Below are 21,688 nucleotides of genomic sequence, written 5' to 3' on the forward strand. Positions count from 1 at the left end.
AGTCTAGGAGAATGATGACGTCAGATGTTAAGTTCCATGTTGCTTATAGCCATTTCTCTGGCAGATTTCTGTGCTCGAATACGCAAATGTGGTTATGTCCTACCACTTGCGTTTTCATCTGAATCCTTCAAACCACTCGATGTGACATAGTGACTGACTATTGATTGTTTTCCGTTCCTTCTCTTTCTATTTTTTTTTTTTCTGGACTTATTTTGTACGCTTCAGATGATATGGCTGTTTGGGGTCTCTGTTTGTACTCAGACGTTCAGTAAATGAAATTAATCCTCTTCAGCCATTCGGAACTGCCATTGATTTCGCCGTTCAGCATGTCTGCGTACCGAGTGACACTAAAGTTTCCTCCAACTATGTCGAGTACGACAGTAATAAAATTTATTTATTACTTCTCTCCTTGTTAAACCTTTCAATAGCAATTTTTTCGGAGTGGGAGAAATTAACGTATTGTTGTTTCAATTAATGTCGTAATCACAAGAAACAAAATGAAAAAAATATTTCCGAGCATTTCGTTTTCCAATGCGGGGAAGGGTGGAACAGAAATGATTGTCCGTTAAGTAACTTCGAGGTTTCAGGAGACGATTGCGCAAAAACCACAAGCATGCGGAAAACAGGCGCATACTAGTGGATAGAGCATCTCTTCATGTTTTAACTAATGTTACAGGTGCTCAATATGCACACTACTTGTGAAGAGACAAAAGTCGATACCGGCGTGCAACTTACTGAAACGAATTGTGCGAGATGGCAAGACTGTAGCGAGCGAGGTGGCGCAGTGGTTAGCGCACGTGACTCGCATTGGGCAGGACGACGGCTCAATCCCGCGTCCGGCCATCCTGATTTAGGTTTTCCGTGATTTTCATAAATCGCTCAAGGCAAATGCCCGGATGGTTCCTTTGAAAGAGCACGGCCGACTTCCTTCCCCATCGTTCACTAGAGGCCGATGGCCTCACTATTCGGTTCAAAATGGATCAAATGGCTCTGAGCACTATGGGACTCAACTTCTGAGGTCATTAGTCCCCTAGTACTTAGAACTAGTGAAACCTAACTAACCTAAGGACATCACAAACATCCATGCCCGACGCAGGATTCGAACCTGCGACCGTAGCCGTCTTGCGGTTCCAGACTGCAGCGCCTAGAGCCGCAGGGCCACTTCGGCCGGCTCGCTGTTTGGTCTCTTCACCCAAACAACCCAACCTAACCCCTCCTATAGCACCTATAAATGGCAGGAATGTAGCCCGTTTTGCAAATCTGTTGAATGGGTTGCCTATCTGTAGGGACGAACTAATTCGCTCTGACAGTACGTAGATGAGCAGAACGGAGCACAGGGTTTACGTTCGAGCTGGAAGACAGCAGAAGCTAGGAGCAAGCCTGCAAACGATTAGCAGGCTTCCCTTCACCAATAGGACAATGATACATAGCAAAAGTATGCAGAAAGTTCCCGCTGGTTCCCTGATGACCTATCGTGGGAAATATACGTCCCAGTCGTAGTGAAAGGGCTGAGAACAAAAGTTTTGCTAAAGTTAAATTACTATTTTTCTAGAAATTACAGAGACGCTATAAAATTTGGAAAAAAATCACAAAGTACAACGTTTGAAAGTTAGTAACTATGTAACAATGATAACAGTAATAAACAAAATGGCCTCATGCAGCAGTTAAGAGTTTGCATTGTCCGGCCACATTAATGTGACCTTCTGTCAAAAGCTTTAATAACCAACTTTTGCATAAGCGAATGACCCGAGAAGTGCAGGAAGAGTGTCAATAAAGTTCTGGAAGGTAGCGACAGGGATGTGGAGCCATGCCGACTCCAGTGCCGGGGTCAGCTGCGCTGGGTTTCTCGATTGAGGATCTGTGGCGCAAGGTAGCCCCAGAGATTTTCGATTGGGTTTAAACCAGGGGAGTTTGGTGGTCATGGAAGTAAAGTAAATCATCCAGGTGCTCTTCGAAGCACGCACGTGCACCGTGAGCTGTATGACAGGCTGCATTGTCCTGCTGGCAGATGCCAATGTGCCAAGGTGAAACAAAATGCAGACAGGGATGGCCGTGATTGCCATTGATGTATGCATATTTGTGTTCATCTCCTATGCCTTCAAAAATGACAAGATCACCCAGGGAATACCACGACAACATTCTGCAGAACATAACGCTCCCTACTCCGGCATACACTCTTCAGACGTCAGTTTCAGAGTGTTTCCTTTCAGACGTTTTACGCCGTTCATGCGAACGGTCATCTGCCACCTGAAAAGGCCACCTGCTACCACTAATTGGATGTCCAGCTGCGATATCGGCGCGCGTGAACCGGGCACCTGCTGTGGAGGGCCATAGGCAGCAACGTTCACTGAACGTTCGTTGAGGAGACACTTTTGGAAGCGCCTTTGGTTCATCTGGGCGGTCAGTTGCCCAACAGGTGCAAGTCGATTGACCCATAAACATCTATACAGCCGCCATTTATGAACCGTCGTGCATCACAGTTGCCTTGGCGCCGGTTTTGATAGCGCCATTTTGTCTAGCATGGTATTCTATAACGGCTGCGGCACACGAACAGTTTACAAATTTAGCCTTTTCGGAAATGCTTTGACCCTTAGCTTGAAAGCCAATGATCATACCCTATTGTACGTAAGATAAATAGTTCAGTTTCCACATTACGACAACGACGAACGACCGCACTGTTTTTTGCGCCCCCCCCCCCCCCCCCCCACCTCCGCCAACTGCCATCTGTGAGTGGTTATTGTACGTTGACACTGAACAGAGGCGGTGGTGACTCCTCCATGCATAACTTTTATTGATTGATCGATTTGTAGACCACACGTATGATCTTGAGATATATCTGTGCACACAGTAAAAACTTTTTCAAGATTACATAGTCCAATGCAAATACAACGTAACATTATATCTTGTAAAGTATACGTTGTAAACGGGGCACGACTATGAATATTGGCACTGTGAGTCAAAAACGGTAACGGCTGTTAATTTAGTAACCTCTTCTTTATCTCATGCCGTTTCCACTGGTGAATATTGAAATTTACTTTTCGAATGTGTAGCCTACGGGGCATAAATAGTTTTCATTACACCTTAGTTTTGCCGGCCGGTGTGGCGGAGCGGTTCTAGGCGCTTCAATCTGGAAAGTGTGGAACCGCACGACCGCTACGGTCGCAGGTTCAATTCCTGCCTCTGGCATGGATGTTTGTGATGTTCAAATGGTTCAAATGGCTCTGACCACTATGGGACTTAACTTCTGAGGTCATCAGTCCCCTAGAACTTAGAACTACTTAAACCTAACTAACCTAAGGACATCACACACATCCATGCCAGAGGCAGGATTCGAAGCTGCGACTGTAGCAGTCGCGCGGTTCCAGACTTTAGCGCCTAGAACCGCTGGGTCACTCCGGCCGGCGTGTGTGATGTCCTTAGGTTAGTTAGGTTTAATTAGTTCCAAGTCTAGGCGACTGATGACCTCAGATGCTAAGTCCCATAATGCTCAGAGCCATTTGAACCATTCGAACACCTTAGTTTTCGTCTACAGTCAATATTTACTCAGGTTAGTGTAAATAAACTGAGTTTTAACAATGTTTACTAATATAAATGTTTGAAGACAGAGCATATTACTGAGTTACTGTTTGCTGTGACTAATTAATATGCCTTTATATTATGATTTTAACATCTGACCTCTGTATAATCTTATAACAGGTGTAGACATATACTTTACAAGAAATAATGTTACGTTGTATTTGCATTGGCCTATGTAATCTTGAAAAAGTTTTTACTGTGTGCACAGGAAGATAGGACACGAAGTCTCTAAATCGATCGTGCAATACAAATTTTGAAACCATAACTGCAACTTGAGGGTATTTCATTTATTATTTTTGCTGTAAATGGCTGTGTTCTTAACATCAACCATGATGGGTAATGGAGACAAGTTACTATGTCGTCACAGATCCTGAGGATGTCTCCCGCTTTACGAAATGAAACGTTAGGTTAAGAAAAGTGTCTAAGACCCACTAAATTAATGTAATAAACGTTACAGAAACTGGTCATGAAGTTCTGCATTGTAAAATCTCTTTTTTGTTTTGTCAGATCTTGTATAATCTCAGTTATGTCGAATGTTTAACATTCATTATTACGTTACTGTTGTTTTGTTGTTTGTTTATGTAGTGTTAACACCTAGTGCAGAGCGAGGGTGCAGTGTTGCAGAGTAGGCCGGTGTTGCAGGTGCTGGAGGCGCGCTGGCACGACGACGAAGCCCTGTTGTCGGCCGTGGCGGCGGCCGCCTGCTCGCTGCTGCTGGTCGCCCTGGCAACCGCCGCCTCCATCCTCCTCTGGAAGTAAGTGGCCTCGCCTCGCAGCTGCGACTGCGCATGCGCCTGACAGAACCTCCCCACGGCGCGCAATTACTGTGCCGAATCCTGCCGCTGAGAGCGACTTAGCCGCTGTTTAGCTGCTAATATCCTGCGAGGTCGCACGCACAGATAGAAGCTCGTACCAGATTCCGGGTATGAGTGTAGACATTATCACGTGGTCCTGTCTCTGTCGGGTCCGATGTTGCATCATTGGATGACGTTACGAATCCTACACGGAGCGAGAATTGTTACCGAATCCGGCGATTATAATCTGTGTGACAGCCAGAGTCTTTCATAGCAAGACTGGGACCACATTGTAACAATGTATTATTTATTTTAGGGAAGGCTTCCACGGTCAGATTCAGTTAACATAAAAGCTTTCTACATCTACATGTACATCTACACTAATACTCCGTAAGCCACCAAACAGTGTGTGGCGGAGGGTACTTTACGTGCCACTGTCATTACCTCCCTTTCCTGTTCCAGTCACGTATGGTTCGCGGGAAGAACGACTGCCGGAAAGCGTCCGTGCGCCCTCGAATCTCTCTAATTTTACATTCGTGATCTCCTCGGAAGGTATAAGTAGTGGGAAGCAATATATTCGATGCCTCTCCAGTAACGCACCCTCTCGATACCTGGACAGCAAGCTACACGGCGATGCAGAGTGCCTCTCTTGCAGAGTCTGCCACTTCAGTTTGCTAAACATCTCCGTAACGCTATCACGCTTACCAAATAACCCTGTGACGAGACGCGCCGCTCTTATTTGGATCTTCTCTATCTCCTCCGTCAACCCGACCTGGTACGGATCCCACACTGATGAGCAATACTCAAGTATAGGTCGAACGAGTGTTATGTAAACCACCTCCTTTGTTGATGGACTACATTTTCTAAGGACTCTCCCAATGAATCTCAACGTGGCACCCGCCTTACCAACAATTAATTTTATATGATCATTCCACTTCAAATCGTTCCGTACGCACACTCCCGGATATTTTACAGAAGTAACTGCTACCGGTATTTGTTCCGCTATCATATAATCATACAATAAAGGCTCCTTCTTTCTATGTATTCGCAATACATTACATTTGTCTATGTTAAGGGTCAGTCGCCACTCCCTGCACCAAGTGCCTATCCGCTGCAGATCTTCCTGCATTTCACTGCAATTTTCTAATGCTGCAACTTCTCTGTATACTACAGCATCATCCGCGAAAAGCCACACGGAACTTCAGACACTATCTACTAGGTCATTTATATATATTGTCAAAAGCAATGGTCCCATAACACTCCCCTGTGGCACGCCAGAGGTTACTTTAACGTCTGTAGACGTCTCTCCATTGAGAACAACATGCTGTGTTCTGTTTGCTAAAAACTCTTCAATCCAGCGACACAGCTGGTCTGATTTTCCGTACGCTCTTAATTTGTTTATCAGGCGACAGTGCGGAACTGTATCGAATGCCTTCAGGAAGTCAAGGAAAATGGCATCTACCTGAGAGCCTGTATCTAATATTTTCTGTGTCTCATGAACAAATAAAGCGAGTTGGGTCTCACACGATCGGTGTTTCCGGAATCCATGTTGATTTCTACAGAGTAGATTCTGGGTTTCCTGTATTGACATGATACGCGAGCAAAAAACATGTTCTAAAATTCTACAACAGATCGACGTCAGAGATATAGGTCTATAGTTTTGCGCATCTGCTCGACGACCCTGCTAGAAGACTGGGCTACCTGTGCTCTTTTCCAATCATTTGGAACCTTCCGTTCCTCTACAGACTTGCGGTACACGGCTGTTAGAAGGCGTGCAAGTTCTTTCGCGTACTCTGTGTAGAATCGAATTGGTATCCCGTCAGGTCCAGTGGACTTTCCTCTGTTAAGTGATTTCAGTTGCTTTTCTATTCCTTGGACACTTATTTCGATGTCAGCCATTTTTCCGTTTGTACGAGGATTTAGAGAAGGAACTGCAGTGCGATCTTCCTCTGAGTGTGGTACCGTGTCGATTGTAAAAAATATATAGTGGAGAAACCAACGTTTCGACCACAGTTACATTGGCTTTCTTCTGGTTATGCTGGTGTGTTTTAGCTGAGCAGAGTCACATATATTTTGTTATTCCAGCTCACTGAGCATGGCATTACGTCACAATTTTAAAAGTTCATTACAGTGATTGGTGTCTTGGCAGAAGGAGCGAGAACTTCATCCTTTCCAGACCATCTGGTTGCAATTGTGTACATTAAATTTTACTGTGTAATAGCTGCAACAGAAGTTTTTTTTCCATTGGAAACTTGAGGTACAAATTTGCGAATGCTTACTCTTTTCATCATCTGCTAACTGTTGCGCACCACTATGAAAATGTGAGCAAGTTAAAGTAACTGTGCTTAGCAGCTCGTGAGAGTTCACTGCTGCTCGTGACCGCCAGAATAAACGGATGTGGTTGGTTCCCTACATTCCAGTGTATAATTGAATATTGTTATTGGTTTTGGCGCTGTAATTCTTGAATGATCATTTTCCTAATAATTACAATCGAGAATATTTCCTAACTAGTTGTTTTAGTACATAAATAACGAGAAGTGTGATGTCATCTGCATGTGCTAAAAGAAATTCGTTAAACTTCGGTTACACGATAAATCACTCAACTCTAAAGGCCGTAAATTCAACTAATACTTAGGAATTATAATTACGAACAAGTTAAATTAGAAGGGAACACACAGAAAATGTTGTGGGGAAGGCTAACCAAAGACTGCGTTTTATTAGTAGGACACTTAGGAAATGTAACAGATGTACTAAGGACACTATAATGTTGATCTGCATCGTCATAGATGTTCTCGTGTATGAGTACGACGTATTTTTAGACCTCAGCCCATATGTCTTAACCAGATTTGCTTATTTTAGGATTTGTTTATCCAGCAGTCTCTAGGAGATGCACGGCTGTTAACGCTGTCTTCATCAACCAACTGCGAGAGTACTGCGATTGAGCTGTCCATCTTTGTGGTCTAAACACTAACCGTGGCTCGGCAACGGCACCAGGCAAGCAGAATTTAATAAGCAGCCCCGGCGAGGAGCTCTCGACACAGTCGTTCTGCGTAAGGGGCGGGAAGGGGAGCTAGTATCCAATATCGGGACTGGCTGGCTGTTGGGGCTGCGGCCGCCCCTTCCGCACCCCCCACCGCCGCCCTCACCACACCACCTTTGAAAGGCCGGCCACCTAACCCCGGAGCTGGCGGGGCGGTCCTACTGGAAGACGTCTCCGCCGGCTGATCACATTGCAGGGATCAAAGGCTTGGCGGGCCGCGGTCGGTAACTCGATGAGCTGCCGGCGACTTGCCCACCGTGTAAAGTTGCCGCCCAGCCAGCCGTCGCCGCCACGCCCCCGTCCTCAAACCTCTCCGACAAAGGGGCAGCACGCGGTTTCGGCGAAGGACAATACTCGCAAATTAAGAAACACACCGAGACGCGCGGCTGTCTGTCTCTGGATCCATCATATCTGCTAATGTCGCTGCATTTTATTGTTCGCACAGTAACTTATAGTCTGTAATAGTAACTGTCCTGAACGAAATATTTATTACAAATTAAGATTCATGTGTGGAAGGTAATCGGTTTCGATCATTTCTAGATAATCATGTTTCATTCACTGGTTATCTGAGACGACGAGCGGACTGAAATGTGTCGGAAGACAACACCGGCAACTGGGGAGTGTCATTACTTATCTCATAACAAGCTGTAAGTTTAAGGCCTACCTCCTGCAAGAAACGTAATAATCATAAAATTCACATGTGGTATAGATGCCTATAGATTCTTTCGTATGCTCCTCTTGCGAGAACGGCCTACTTTCAATGCAAATAATAAGACACGTGGAACTAAGTATTACGAAAATCTCCCACAGCAGCGACTGGCAGTGAAGTGAAAAGCGTTGGCTTTGCTCAGTGGAAGTGCCGAAACACTGGGAGCAGACAATGCTGGTATAGTTGTTACCATAGGACGGTACTGAGCGAGTACTGGGACAAATGAGTACAGGGTGACACTTCTAAGTATTTATTAATTCATACAACAGTTGAAAAGTAAAACAATAAAATAATATTTCTCTACTAGAAACCAATAAATAAGTTACATTAAACAGTCGTACATGTAAATAAAATTTCTTTTCGCTAAATGAGCGTGTAGTTTGCTGATAAGACGTCACATAAAGTTCTACTAAGCCGTCCAGCATACACTGACCTGACAAGTCATGGGGTAACGATATGCACATTTACAGATGGCGGTAGTATCACGTACACAAGGTACAAAAGGGCATTGCATTCGCGGAGTTGTCATTTGTACTCAGGTGATTCATGTGAAAGGATTTCCGAAGTGATTATGGCCGCATGATGGGAATTAACAGACTTTGAACGCGGAGCTGTAGTTCGAGTTAGACGCATGGGAAATTCCATTTCAGAAATAGGAATTCAATACTCAGAGATCCGCAGTGTCAAGAGTGCCGAGAATACCAAATTTAAGGCGTTACCTCTCACCACGGACAAAGTAGTAGTCGACTGCTTTCACTTAACGATCGACAGCAGCGCTATCAGTCAAGAAACACCGTGCAAAGTAACTGCAGACATCAATGTCGGACGTACGACGAACGTATCCGTTTGGACTGTGCGGCGAAATTTGGCGTGAACGGGCTATGACGCAGACGACCCGCGGGTGTTGATGGTAGGATTCGAGTGTAGTGGACAGCCCACGAAGCCATTGATCTAAATTGTCAACAAGGCACTGAGTAAGCTCGTGGTGGCTCTATAATGGTGTGGGCTGCGTTTACATGGAGTGTACTGGGTTATCTGGCTCAGCTGAAGCGATCACTGACTGGAAGTCATTAAGTTCGGCTTCTTGGGCACCATTTGCAGCCATCGCGGACCTCATATTCCCAAACAACACAATCCGAGACAATGATTTAGCCACCCAGATCGCCTGACATAAATCCCATCAAATATTTATGGGATATAATCGAGGGGTCAGTTCGTGCACAAACTCCTGCACCGTTAACACATTAGAGCGTAGTAAACAGACAAGACACAGGTGTAAGACTACACAAAACAGAAATTGCGGCAGGGACGTCGGCATGAACACCTTTCACTCCCGTACTTACAGAAACCAACATAGATCTGCGGAACACAGCTTGCTCCGTCAGTCCATGAAATCGAGGGTACTGTAAAGGCACCCAAGTCGATGCCGTGTTCCTTGACTTACGGAGCGCTTTCTATACAGTTCCGCACGAAACTGAATACGAAATTTCAGAGTAGTGAACCAGATTTGTGTCAGGATTCGGAACTTCTTAAAAGACACAACTCCATATCTATTGTCAACGGGATGAAATCTGAAGATGTAACTTACGGAGTTCCGTCGCGGGGGAAATTACTGTTTACGATATACATAAACAATCTAGCGGATAATGTCGGTATTTCTCGAGCTTCTTGCAGACGATGTTGTTGTCCATAGGAAGATTGCAGTGTGAGAAAACTGTAGTGAAATGCAGAGTGACCTGCAGAAAATATGGTTCAAATGGCTCTGAGCACTATGGGACTCAACTGCTGAGGTCATTAGTCCCCTAGAACTTAGAACTAGTTAAACTTAACTAACCTAAGGACATCACAAACATCCATGCCCGGGGCAGGATTCGAACCTGCGACCGTAGCGGTCTTGCGGTTCCAGACTGCAGCGCCTTTGCCGGCCGGTGTGGCCGTGCGGTTAAAGGCGCTTCAGTCTGGAACCGCGTGACCGCTCCGGTCGCAGATTCGAATCCTGCCTCGGGCATGGATGTGTGTGATGTCCTTAGGTTCGTTAGGTTTAAGTAGTTCTAAGTTCTAGGGGACTAATGACCACAGATGTTAAGTCCCATAGTGCTCAGAGCCATTTGAACCATTTTGCAGCGCCTTTAACCGCACGGCCTCTTCGGCCGGCAGTGACCTGCAGAGGAACAATAATAGGGTTAGAGACTGGCAGTTGAAGTTGAACATAAATAAATAGAACGTATTGCTCGTAGATATGCGAAGAGATTAGTTACCGCCCGATTACACTATTGCCGACAAATCGTTGGAAACATCAACGACCGTAAAATACCTAGAAGTAACCTTCCGGCGCTATCTATAGTGGAATGGTAGCATAAAACAATATTGTTCGTCATACTGCGGCTCTTACCAACAAGGATTAGCAGAAGAGGTCGAGAAGATACGACGAAGAGCGGCTCTTACGATCACGATAATTGGTGAAAGAGCTACAAACTCCAGTAGCAGTCGCTTCACGAGAGGCGTTGTTTATCACATACAGTGTCGAATCACAGTAATGTGGTCGAAAAGGCTGAATAACCACTTTTGTAGCTTGGACCGGTACGAGACGTGCATGATGAGAGGCTGTGACATTCTGGAAGGTACCGACTGGGACATGGAGCCATGCTGACACCAGTGTCGCGGGTGGTAGTTTTCTCGGTTGAAGAGTGCCGCGAACAGCCCGATCGATGTGGTCCCACAGTTTGTGATTGGATTTAAACCTTGGGAGTAAACTCATCGTGGTGCCCTTCGGACCACGCACGTACACTACAAGCTGTGTGACACGTTGCATTGTCCTGCTGGTAAATGCCATTGCATGCCAAACAAACAGCATGTAGGGATGGACACATAGATTCATACTCATACGTGTTGATACATCGTGCATTCCAGAATGGCGAGATCACCTAGGGGAAGCCACGAAAACATTCCCCAGACCATAACAGCATCCTAGTTCCACGGTGTTCGCTTTGAGACTTATCACGTCGTATGCGTGAACGGCCATCTGTCCATCTGTTGCCATTCAACGAACGTGCATTTGCGGAACTGGCGTGCAGATTCCAGAATTCGACGCCGATGAACAGCAGTTAGCATGGTCACCTAAACCAGATGCCTGCTGCAGAGGTCCTTTCGCAACAACGTTCGCTGAACGGTTATCGAGGACACTGTTGGTAATCACTTGGTTCATCTGGGCGGTCAATAGTTGCACGTCTATTCGACCGTTCACATCTCCTCACCTTTCGTCCATACGTGTAGTCTATGGGCCTTGTAGCAACGCAGTTGCCACGGCGCCAGTTCAGGATACCACCATTTTGGATGCACGGTGTACTTTAACCACAACGGAACGCTATCAGTTTACGAACTTAGCAGTTTCTGGAACGATTCAAACCTTTGCCGGAAAGGCAACGTTGATGCCCACTTGGATGTCAGATAAATCTCTACGTGTTCTCATTACGACAACGATTGCACTGTTTTCCACATCCCCGCGACGCTCTTTATGTACCCTCCACTGCTAGCGCTGACAACTGCAGTGCAAGAGTGACCACTGCTTATTGACGTCGAACATCGGTAGTGGTCAAATTAATATTTCAGGATCTTGTATTACTATTGAAAGTCCGAGAGTGTACTTCCGGAAAAAATTTGGGCCAGATATTACTACATCCCACAGACGTGTCGCGAGATGACGAAAATACGAGAGGAATCAAAGCTCATGCAGAAGCTTAGCGATAGTCGTTCATTACAAACATAGTTCGGGTTTTGAACAGAGAACCATATTTACACCAGTCCGTCTGGAAAACCTCAAACACAAGGTGAAAAATGGTAGCGATACCAGAGGAGCGCTCTGCCACACACTGTTCAAATGGTTAAAATGGCTCCAAGCACTATGGCACTTATCATCTGAGGTCATCAGTCCCCTAGACTTAGAACTATTTAAACATAACTAACCTAAGGACATCACACAGAGCCATGCCCGATGCAGGATTCGAACCTGCGACCGTAGCAGCAGCGCGTTTCCGGACTAAAGCACCTACAATCGCTCGGTCACAGGGACGGCGCCACACACTGTAAAGTGGTTTGTGGAGCATTCGTGCAGATACAGACAACGTCTATTTTGGTAATCCTATATCTGGTTGGGATAGATGGAGATAATATCATTCTTGGTCACTCCCGATGTACCGTTACTTACCAGTGCTCTGTATGAACAGCTGATCAGCAGTTGTCAGGTAGTGTATTTTTCGATCTCGGTAGCGTCCTCCGAGCTACCTTGCAACCGGTGCAATGACCTGACGTGATGAGAATCTGCACCCCGCCGCGGAGTATCCACGGGAATCAGCGGCCACTGGCGCCACGGATTCCAGCGCCTGCGCCGCCAGTACCTTGGCGACAGCTGGAGTCGTCTAGACGACAGCCTAGCGGCCAGACCCCGGCGCCGCCTGGCGTGTAATTTACTGCGCGGCGCTGCCGGCTAGATACACTTACGGTCTAGCGTTTACTCTGGCAGGCGTTTTATGTCCGTGTGAAGAATACAAAGCTCCCCTCCTCTGCGGGACTATGGCGTTGTTTGTCGCGCGGCCTTAATTTATTTGCTTACGGGTGCTCGGCGATAAACTCCGTTATTTAGAGAGTGGCGCGGTGAGAGCGCATTGCGCCAACGCGAACGCTTCTGTGGAGTTCAAACAATAGCCCGTTGTTAACTGCCAAGCCATGTAGGGCAGCAAGAAGCGTAACGACCTGTCGACGTATTTCGTATAATCAAACAAAATTTTATTATAATGCTTGTATGCGTCTCTGCTGCCCTCTCATTCGAGATTCGGAAAGACGTCCTATAGGTGAGGCAAGAACTCCAACACATGTTCTCAAACTGCGAAGCTGTAAAGTTTTTTGCTGCTGCCCCTGACCTTCGTAGAACGCCTTCTAGACTACTGTCTTCTTTGGCTTCCTTTGCTGTCTCCCACGCTTCTACCTCTAGTCATGTTTATGATGTTCAAACACGTCTCCATCCAAATTCTTACGTGTTTTGTAGACGAAGTTACTTCAACGATGGTATTACGTCAACTGTCTAGTTAGTAATAAAGTAGATTGTTTAAGACAATTCTCATTTATTGTTCCGTCTCATTTGCACATTTTTAATTAGATTACATGTTGCGATCACTCACGATCATCTTCAGAGCTAAATTGTTTCGTCAGCTACCCGTTCTGTCTGCTCAGAACAACATATCAGAGTACTCTGATTTCTGGTTTCCAGTAGTAAAGACTGGTTGCTGACGCAAGTATTTTGACCTGAAAATGATCCTGAGCGATCGAAACATGTAACCTAGTTAAAAATGCGCAAACGAGAATTATCTTAAATGCCAACACAGCTGCTGTTTCTCACTAGACGAATATCTCAGCTGCTGTGAAAAATCGATTGCGCAGCACCTCTTCTGTTGCAACCAGGTGACATAGACAACGTTTGGTACCCTGCGTAATTAGTCATAATATTTAAAAAACTGTGACGTTTACAGTTTCCCCGACGTAATGTGTATTCCAGTAAGTTTCAGGACAGCAGTAGCATGACATCGACATCCTGTCCCATTATTTCGGCTGACAACCATTCAGCCATCTTCAGGTGTATTTTACACTGGAAATCGGTCGTTTGCCGCTACGATTACCGACATACGACAGCGCTCCGTCTAGTACAGCATTATTCGTCTCGAATATTGATTCTTCTGATACGCGCAGGTGCATGCATAACGGTGATGCTGCATGCACGCCCTTCACCGAATTACGTGCCCGTGGAGTTACATTTCTTAGGTGAAAAGTATAGAGTATAAATAATGGTCATTAGACGTGTCATTAGGCTTAAAGTTCTGTCTTTCTGTAGTTATCATGAGGCCCATTGTCATATGGAGTTGACAACCGCGGTCAGTATTAGTAGTATCTTCACCCAAACTTAAATCCATGGAATCGTTGATAACTGAATCCCAAAAGAATCTCATTGTGGCCAACATTTTCGTAGAATATCAGTCCAAATAGTGTTCCATGGAGATGAAAATGTACTGCTATGGCTAACTTACTCAGCTGCGAAAGAGTTGTGTGGCGATGACATTCAACGCATCTTCCCTGTATTGTTCATGTGGTCCGACTGATGTAGGATTTTCCAAGTTGGCCTGATATTTTGTGACTTCAGCCTTCCACAAACCTAGGTCGTTGTTTACCGAGCTGTGGCCAGAGGTCTTCCTAGGTGGCAGGAAGATCTGTTTGACAATACGTTTCGTTAGGATTCGGGCTATTTTAGACGAAATATTATGCACGTATGTTAGGAATGCCGTACACTGGGAACATTTCCTTCTTGTGAGTGGTCTCGTTTATTACACCAACGTTAAACTCGTCTCAATATGACTGCATGATTGTCAGTCGAAATATCGTATCAAGATGTCGACATCGTGCCACACAATCTCGAAATCTTATGGAATATTTCACAAACTGTGTAAGTACTTCGATCACTGGTGGACCCTAGTATGCAAATCGACGCGTACTTCTCCCTGTATCCAGATAACTTATTACAAGGCTGTTAATTCCTGTATTCTATTAAATGGAAAAAGAATAAAATCTCTCTACATTGTGAAAGTAATTGTATTTACGAGTTGTAAAAAATAAAGTACAGTATACAAATTTTTCAGGATAAATTTTTATCCGAATTATCCGTCGATACTTGATAGAACATGACAAGAATATTAAACAGAAAATATCTTATTGATATTCTGTCAAATTGTACGGAAAGTGTTTCGTATTTAATATTATTCTGTTTTTCTACATTCACTCCGAAACAAAATTCATTTGCAAACAATATTTTTCGTTTTCCCTCGAGGGCAAGACTAAATAGAGCCCACTATTGAGCAAGGACCATGAGGTGTTTGGGAGATACGCAGAAATTTGAAATGAATTTGGCCGAACAAATAGGCAACTCTTGAGACTTGTTGACCGTGATAGCAGTTCATTATAGTTATAGTGAATATTCATTGGCATGTCTGCGTTTTATTGTCTTCAAATATACACCGTAATATACGAGCTCAGTATATCTGTCCCACACACATTCCCTCGATTCTTCCCTATTCTGTAATTGTTCCAGATGTGGAACGTGAGTCTTAAACGATGAGTGATTTCTCATGACGAAGGCATGCGATAATGAAATTTAGCGCATTTTGTTACTTACAGTAGGCTATCCAAAATACTTTTCGTTTCTAAAACATCGGCAATATGTTTCAGAGCTCTATTTGTTCTGTCTAAGTGTGGAGATCTGTGTCACTGGAATTTCGTCACTCATTTTTCTCGTCACCACCTTCCCACATTCGCTTCCGTTAGTACACAGTAATTTTTTTCCTGGTGGTAAGCAGATATTGACCATCAGTGTGATAGTCGATCAATGCTTGGTGGGAGGATGCGTATTTTCAGTTTATCTCATGGGAACTTTTACTACTGAAATCGAAGGGAAGAGTGCCAGAAAGATACTAAGGAATCAGTCGAAATGACTGAAACGTTCGTTCGAAAACACTTCGTGATGACCTGCATAATAATATCTTGGAATTTCACAAATAATTTAGCATAAAATCGCCACCAGCCGGTTCTGATTACAAGCCTACAATGACGGATATCTTAGGAAAGGAGGTGGCTATGTACGAAACCAGTGGAAGATACAGTGGTTGCACAACCTGTGATGTCTTATATAGCTTGCACCCGCCTTGGAATTTATGGTCTGAAATGAATGAGTGAATTATGTTCAGCGATATAATTCGTTCACATGTGGTGGAGGAAGAATGGACCAGAAGTGAACTGCATAATTCAAATAACAGTAAATCGGTGTTAACAAAAATGCAGCTTTTTATGGTGTTTAGGAATGATCCTTTAAGATGCTTGTGACACCGTCCCTCTACATGTCCGCGGGTGCTATCATATTCGAGTACGCACAGCCTCTGTTGAGAGCAACACTTCCTCCTCAGAATTAAAACTATCGCCCTAAAACTATTTCATACGTCTTACTTGCTACCTTGTCTTGCGCTCTGACGATTAGGGTTCGCAGAAAACGACCAAATTATTACAGAATTAGTGCCGCACTTGATTCTTTGAAGAAAACGATTTACGCAATACACTTCGCCTGGCGTTCACTGCTCGTATACACGGCCTTTGGTGATGAAGTACGTACAGTGGATTCGTTGCACATCACCTGTTACTATTGGCTCGTAGTCCAGCTTATGCCCTTCTTGCCTTACTTTACGGCATTCATCTGGTTCAAAAGAGGTTTGTCGATAGCATCTTCACCATCTTTTACTATTTCCTTGTCACTGTTTCCGAAGACATTGTGTTATCTACATAAACATCATTATCAGCTGAATCTTCATTGTAGTGATCTGGAAAGCAGTTCTTTCCCTATGTGGTTCTACTGACCCTCTTCTGTAATCGGAGAAAGTGCTCCCAAAAACCGCTACAACGAATTACGCCGGATGCAGTGTACACTGGCAATCTGATGACCCTCGTTCGGGCCTCTGTGACACGCCTCTGTCCCTATCTGTGACCGCCGTTAACTGTACCGCATGTTGAAGATCCTAGAGTTCCGATGGGGACCTAACCTACGCAGCCACAGCAGATTACAGGAATGCAGCAGCGGCAGGGAAGTTCCCAGTCCGAATCGGGAGCGGTAGCGGGCGTGGAGGTTCTGGATGGCGGTCGGCGCGCTATTGTGTTTGCTTGACTGTGCCACGCACAATGGGCAGTGCATTCCGCGGCCTCTGCGCCAGAATGGGCACTGCGAGGACAGAGGGGCACCGCCGAACGCCGCAAGATGCCCACCGTCGGCGGCTTTGGCTTTGTTGCTTCACTGGAACCTGCAGCTGAGTCACGACAGAGCTCCATTGATGAGAAAGGTGTCCCTATTTTTGTAAACAACAAGACTTCTGTGGCGTAACGCTTAACAACGGCTACCAATACAATGGCTACTTCAACAGTATTGTGCTTCGAATGAAGTAGCACTTCGGAGCAGGTAATAGAAGGATTGGCATTTTTTGCACAAGCATACATTTTCTGGAGGAAAAAAAATAACGAATTATGTGCTTCAAAGGAAAAACCATAGCATACGGAGTTCATCAAACACATAAAATTGCTGTGGTCGAGCGTTTCTAGGCACTTCGGTCCGGAACCCCGCGGCCGCTACGGTCGCAGGTTCGAATCCTGCCTCGGGCATGGATGTGTGTGATGTCCTTAGGTTAGTTAGGTTCAAGTAGTTCTAAGTTCTAGGGGACTGATGACCTCAGATGTTAAGTCCACTAGTGCTCAGAGCCATTTGAGCCATTTGAACTTGAAATTGCAATTCTGCGTTATTTAATTACTATGTGAAGACAGATTAGATATGAATTTTTTTTATAGCCTTGATGGCTTATAGGTACATTGGATTACTAATTTCGACCGGACTAAGATCTCATCTTCGGATTCACATTGTACAGGTTATGAAATAAAGGCGCGCAATAAATCGCACGTTTGTTTTCTTACCATAGTAACGGAACGACAACAAAGGTACGGTTTATGCCACAGCATGATTTCATAACCTGTACACTATGGATGTGAAGGTGGCAGGTTAGTCCTGTCGAAAATGGTAATCCAATGTACCTACACGCGATGTGGGAAACGAGTAACTTCATGTCTGAAGCTTTATTTACATTGACTTCACTGACCGCCCTCCAGCCGACGATGTCAGGTGTTTATTAATTAACTACACCTACAACACTACTTACATGGCCAACGGCCTTCGTGCATTGCAAACCCGGTTCCCATCAGGTCACCGAAGTTAAGCGCTATCGGGCTTGGCTAACACTTGGATGGGTGACTGTGTGAGTCAGCCGAGCGCTGTTTGCTAGCGGGGCGCATTCAGCCCTTGTGAGGCCAATTGAGAAGCTATTTAGCTGGCAAGTTGCGGCTCCGCTGATGAAAACCGACAACTACGGGGAAAGCGCTATGTTGACCACAGGCCACTCCATATCCGCATCCACTGCCTCATACGGGCTGAGGATGATACGGCGGTCGTTCGCTACAGATGGGCCTTCAAGGACTCTTACATCTACTTACCTAATCCACAAGCAGAGAGTACCTCGTACAAAACTACTCATTTCCTTTTCTGTACCACTTACGAATAAACTGCTGTCTATATGACTCCGTACGAGCCCTAATGCCCCTTAAGCTATATTCGTGTCCTCCGGCGAAATGGACGTTGGTGGCATTAAAATCGTTCGGCAGTCAGCTTCAGATGCCTGTTCTCTAAATTTTCTCAATAACTTTCCGCGGAAAGAACGTTGCCTTCCCTCCAGGGATTCCCATTTGAGTCAACGAAACTTCTCTGCGACAGTCGGCCGATGATCGAATCTAGCGGTATCAAATCTAGTATCACGCTTTTGAATTTCTTCGAAGTCTTCCTTCAATCCGACGTGGTGGGGATCTCTAACACTCAACAACGGGTAACACTAGTTGTCTAAGCGGTCTCCTTTATATATGAAAAACACTTCATGCAGTATTAGAACATTACGGGATTGTTTTTCTACGCATTAATTTTTTTTCTGCATTTACGGCATTCTGTTATTTATCATACAAACTAGAAGTTTGGTCTAAATCACGTTGTATTCTCCTACAGTCACTCAACAACGTCCTCTTCCGTACACCACTGCATCAGCTAACAGCCGCAGATTCCTACTCACACTGTAGAACATTTACACATATATATTCAGAATAATGTCGGCCGTGTCACATTTGCAAACTCTGAGCAACACCCCCGTGGAGGACAATTGGCATAACTCAATCGCCTACGAGCCACATTATACTGTTTGGAAAAGAGTTTCTCCTTTGTAGTTCGAACTACCGGGTTGCGACACCGTAAGGCTGTCTTTGATACTGAAGCACTCTGTTAATACACAAAGAGATACTGAAAAACGAAAAGTAATCATGGTAAAAGAAACCTTCTCTAACTGAGATTCCATAAATACTTATTTATTTTCGACTTTTCGACAACGGGTGTCGACAACCTTTGCTGTCATCTTCTGGTAAGAAAAGAAAAGGGACCAGAAGATGACAGCAAAGGCTGTCGCAAATAAAGAAGTATGAAGTATTTGTGGGATATTGGATATAGAAATGTTTTTAACAAGTAAAAAAGAACGCTCCTTCTCATTTTTCAGCACGAGAAAATTCAACCGAAATGTAATCAGGAAAATTTTATGTACAAACTGTGTTGAAGAAGGAATATACAGACTGAGGAAAAACAAAGAAATTGAAACGTATGCCAACATTTAATGAAATATGAAAAAAGAGGCTAAAATTTTGTGTGCACGTTAAGGGTTGCAAGCAACCACATTAACTATTGACAGGTTGTGGAATTTTAGAAAATTCTCACTAAAGCTATAACTAAAACAAAAATAAAATAGTCTTGAGGAGTAAAAGAAGGCCCAAAGGAAGCAGCAATAAGGCAACTTATGTAGTTGACGGAAAAAAACTGCAGACAGCAAATTCGTGAGTGGACATAGGCTCTGTGGAAAAATTCAACAACAACGGAAAGTTAATTCAACGAGCGGAAAAGAGGTCATTCTAAGAAAATGAAAGTAATTCACTCACAAAGGAAAGGTGAAACAAAACTGTGAAAATGTCTTTTGTTGTACGTGGCGTAGTCGAGTAGAGTCCAGATGTAAGTAATAATAGTAAAAGTGCTTTGTTCACAGTTTTTGAGACTAATGTCTTGACATTGTCTATAAAGTCCTCATACGCCTCTGAATATCTTACATCGACATACTCAGCAACGTTTACATATGTGACATTAATTCTATGACTATATGTTAAAGAGACTCGCGATAATGACACAATCCTGCAGTAGTGTGATTATGTCAGTCCGATATTCACAATAATTTTTTTAAGCATATGTCTATCTCAGCGGTAAATGTCATGCTGTCAGACTGCACGCACAGCGAGCACTTAATACACTCATAGACAAAACACAGCGGTAAACTCATGATGTATTTAAGTTCGGGTCGTTGATAGTAAATCTCTTGAAATCAAATGATATGTAATAGCTATTTACTTCTTTTTTATCAATAAGATTGTTGCCCCCTTTATTTTCTACTAGCCACAGAATCGATGTAACGTGTACCGTAGCGTATAAGAGGTGGTGGGATGAGAAGGCACGATCACTGCAAACGACAGAAGTACTCTGCAGTGTGCAGTGGATGCTGAGTCCCGTGTCTCGACCTGCAGGTACAAGAGGAAGAAGGCCCGCGCCGCGCGTGAGGGCGTCCCGGAGCAGATGCGGCCTCGGCCCAAGGACAGCGTCGGCCTGGATGACGAGGCGCTCGACGCCGACGGCGCAGCCTACGAGGACGTCATCCAGATGCGCCTGCGCCGCGCCCCCTCCAACCACTACACCAGGGACCACCGGGCGTCCAGGCTGCACCAGTACGCCGAACCTCTACAGGTACAGTACCTATTGGCCTCTACAGTTACAGTACCTGTTCAAGTACTCTGACGATTTGGAGGCCTTGTCCGTCCAAATTACACTGATACCGATGTATCAGGCGTTCCCCGGCGTGCGATATTAGGTCCTGTACTCATGTCAATGAAGCGTCATCAACTTGTCCTGCTCCAAATACTACATGTACGCTGATGACCTCCAATTGCATCTAACTGCGAAACCAACCAACCTGAAGACTGCTATCGATGATTTCAACACCAACCTGTATGCATTGTCATAATGGGCACAGGGTTGAGAATTATAGCTCAAACCACCCAAAACCAAAGCGGTACTGAGTGATCATTCTAGGCTCCTTAGACCGAATACCATCTTTAATCCTAAGCGGTACAAATATCAACTTCTCTACTTCAACAGAGAGTCCTAACAGTAGACGAAAGTCCAAATTGGACTGAGTACGTAACTGCAGTGTGCAAGAAGATGTTAGCATCTCTCCATGCGATACAAAAATATAAAAAGCTCTTCCCTCTTGACCTGAAAAAGTCACTTATAAAGCACTTTTTCTTCCAACTGTTCATTATAGCGGTATTATCCTGTTTATTATTTCTTAGGAAAACTCACGGCGCTTGGTACTGCCTGTGTTCATTATGTATGTGCCCGACTCTTCGATCACATATGCACAGCTATCCTAGTTGCGTGCTGACAAGCGCAGAGATTTCCATACCCCCTGTCTTCTCTATTGTCTTATCAACGAACGCTGTCCCTCATATCTTTCCTCGATCTTAACGCTCTTATCTGAACAACATGGTAAAAGCATCCGTTCCCTTCACAGAAAAATCCTTTCTGTCCCATTCCGTCGTTCTGCCACTTTCTCGAAGCTCTTATCAGCATCAGTAATCCGACTCTGTAATAACTTTCCGCATTATATTAGGAATCTAAATTCTGCAGCTTCAGACGGCTGTCTACGACTTGTTTACTGAAGCGACAATGAAGACCACCTTTGTCAGTGTACACACTCCTTACCCCTGTGCAGCCTTCTTTCCAAACAGATCTTCCTCGTTTATCGATATTCTTAGCTGGTG

General features: G+C 44.6%; 1 protein-coding gene across 1 annotated transcript in view; it reads left to right on the forward strand.

The window, feature by feature from the left end:
* Window positions 1–21,688, forward strand: part of LOC126188714 (uncharacterized) — a 220,237-nt gene that overhangs the window by 176,290 nt on the left and 22,259 nt on the right. The window contains exons 5-6 of the mRNA XM_049930321.1: window positions 4,219–4,331; window positions 20,396–20,612. Coding sequence (XP_049786278.1) covers window positions 4,219–4,331; window positions 20,396–20,612 — 330 coding nt within the window. The remainder of the gene's footprint in view (window positions 1–4,218; window positions 4,332–20,395; window positions 20,613–21,688) is intronic.

The sequence above is a fragment of the Schistocerca cancellata genome, chromosome 5 (genome assembly GCF_023864275.1).
Source record: "Schistocerca cancellata isolate TAMUIC-IGC-003103 chromosome 5, iqSchCanc2.1, whole genome shotgun sequence".
Taxonomy (NCBI): Eukaryota; Metazoa; Arthropoda; class Insecta; order Orthoptera; family Acrididae; genus Schistocerca; species Schistocerca cancellata.